This window comes from Oxyura jamaicensis, chromosome 15 (assembly GCF_011077185.1).
Source record: "Oxyura jamaicensis isolate SHBP4307 breed ruddy duck chromosome 15, BPBGC_Ojam_1.0, whole genome shotgun sequence".
NCBI lineage: Eukaryota > Metazoa > Chordata > Aves > Anseriformes > Anatidae > Oxyura > Oxyura jamaicensis.
This window is the reverse complement of record NC_048907.1, coordinates 6,631,578-6,632,825: the sequence shown is the minus strand read 5'-3', so window position 1 is coordinate 6,632,825 and position 1,248 is coordinate 6,631,578. Positions and strand designations below refer to the sequence as shown.

The 1,248-nt window shown below is 59.5% G+C and overlaps 1 protein-coding gene across 1 annotated transcript in view; it reads right to left on the bottom strand.

The window, feature by feature from the left end:
* Nucleotides 1-1,248, bottom strand: part of TBX3 (T-box transcription factor 3) — a 13,051-nt gene that overhangs the window by 6,159 nt on the left and 5,644 nt on the right. The window contains exon 4 of the mRNA XM_035340614.1: nucleotides 1-10. This exon is cut by the window's left edge and continues 58 nt beyond it. Coding sequence (XP_035196505.1) covers nucleotides 1-10 — 10 coding nt within the window. The remainder of the gene's footprint in view (nucleotides 11-1,248) is intronic.

The window sequence follows — 1,248 nt, the reverse complement described above, 5'->3', positions numbered from 1 at the left end:
TGTTGGGGCGCTGGGGGTGCCAGGAGCGACTTGATTTGGGGGGTGGGGGGAAGGGGAGGGTGGCTGCGTTTTTTGGAATGGGCTCGGGGTTTTCCTCGGGATTCGGGCTGGGGCTGGGAACGGCCGCTTCTCCCTGCCCCCGCGGCCGGAGGACGGAAGGGGAGGGGGTCACAGGGGAGCGGAAGGGGGCTCTCCCCACTGAAAGGATGCGGCGGGGCCGGGGATGTCCGCAGCATCACGACCCCCGGCTGGAGAGGGGCAGCGGGACCCCCGCGGGCGGGCTGAGCCCTGCGCAGGGTCCCCGGGCGGCGCAGTTCCCCGGGGCCTCCCCGAGCCCCCCCTCGGCGCGGGCAGGAGGCAGCGGGGAGAAAGCACGGCTGGAAAGCGGCAGGGCGGTCCCGGCTTTCGGCCCGATTTCATGGCAATGGGACAAACACGCTGCCTTCTGGCCGGCCGCGGGGCCAGAGCGGGGCGCGCAGCCCCGCCGGTAATCCCAAAGCAAAGTCTAACTCCCTGGGCGCGCTTTTTGCTTTCCGTTTCCTCGCCAACGGCCGGCCGCGGCCGCAGAGCAAAGCAGCCCGAGCCCTGTAGTCCCAAGATTTTGGGAGCCAAGGGCTCGGCCCCCCTTCTCGCCCCCTGATTTTGAGCCGCCAAGGAGGCTGCCGCGGCCGGGCGCTGCGCATCCAGAGCCCCTGCCCTTGGCGCACACGCACGCAAAGTTCAAATTTATAGGCAGAAAAATAAAAGGCCCTTCTTGGCTCTTTCGCTTCCTTCCACTTGACTTAATTATCGTAAATTCGCCATTTGCCAGTCTCCCAAATATACCACCTTCGTTGCGAGCGACAATAAACCCGCAGAAATGGGAACGCAGCGTCTGCAGCGCTGCAAACTTTCTCACACTGGCTCTTTTAGACCTTGCAGCTAAATTCAAGCGAGATACCCCTCTCTGATCAGAGCATACTTCTGCACCACAAAAAATAATAAAACACTGCAGGATACAAAAAAAAAATCATAATATAATAATAATAGGAACCAGACGTGCGCTCCAGCCTTATTGCCAATTGCTGTTAAAGGAGCTAAAACAGCACAAAGGCCAGGAAGAATTACAAAATCTCCAGCCACGCTGCTCTCCCCCCTCTGTCTTTCGACACACGGATCCGATTCTTTTTCTGATGCATCTTAGATTAAATCCACACTGAAAGCAGCGATCCCCACCCCATCCTGCCCACTTTTCCTCCCGAAAGAAGT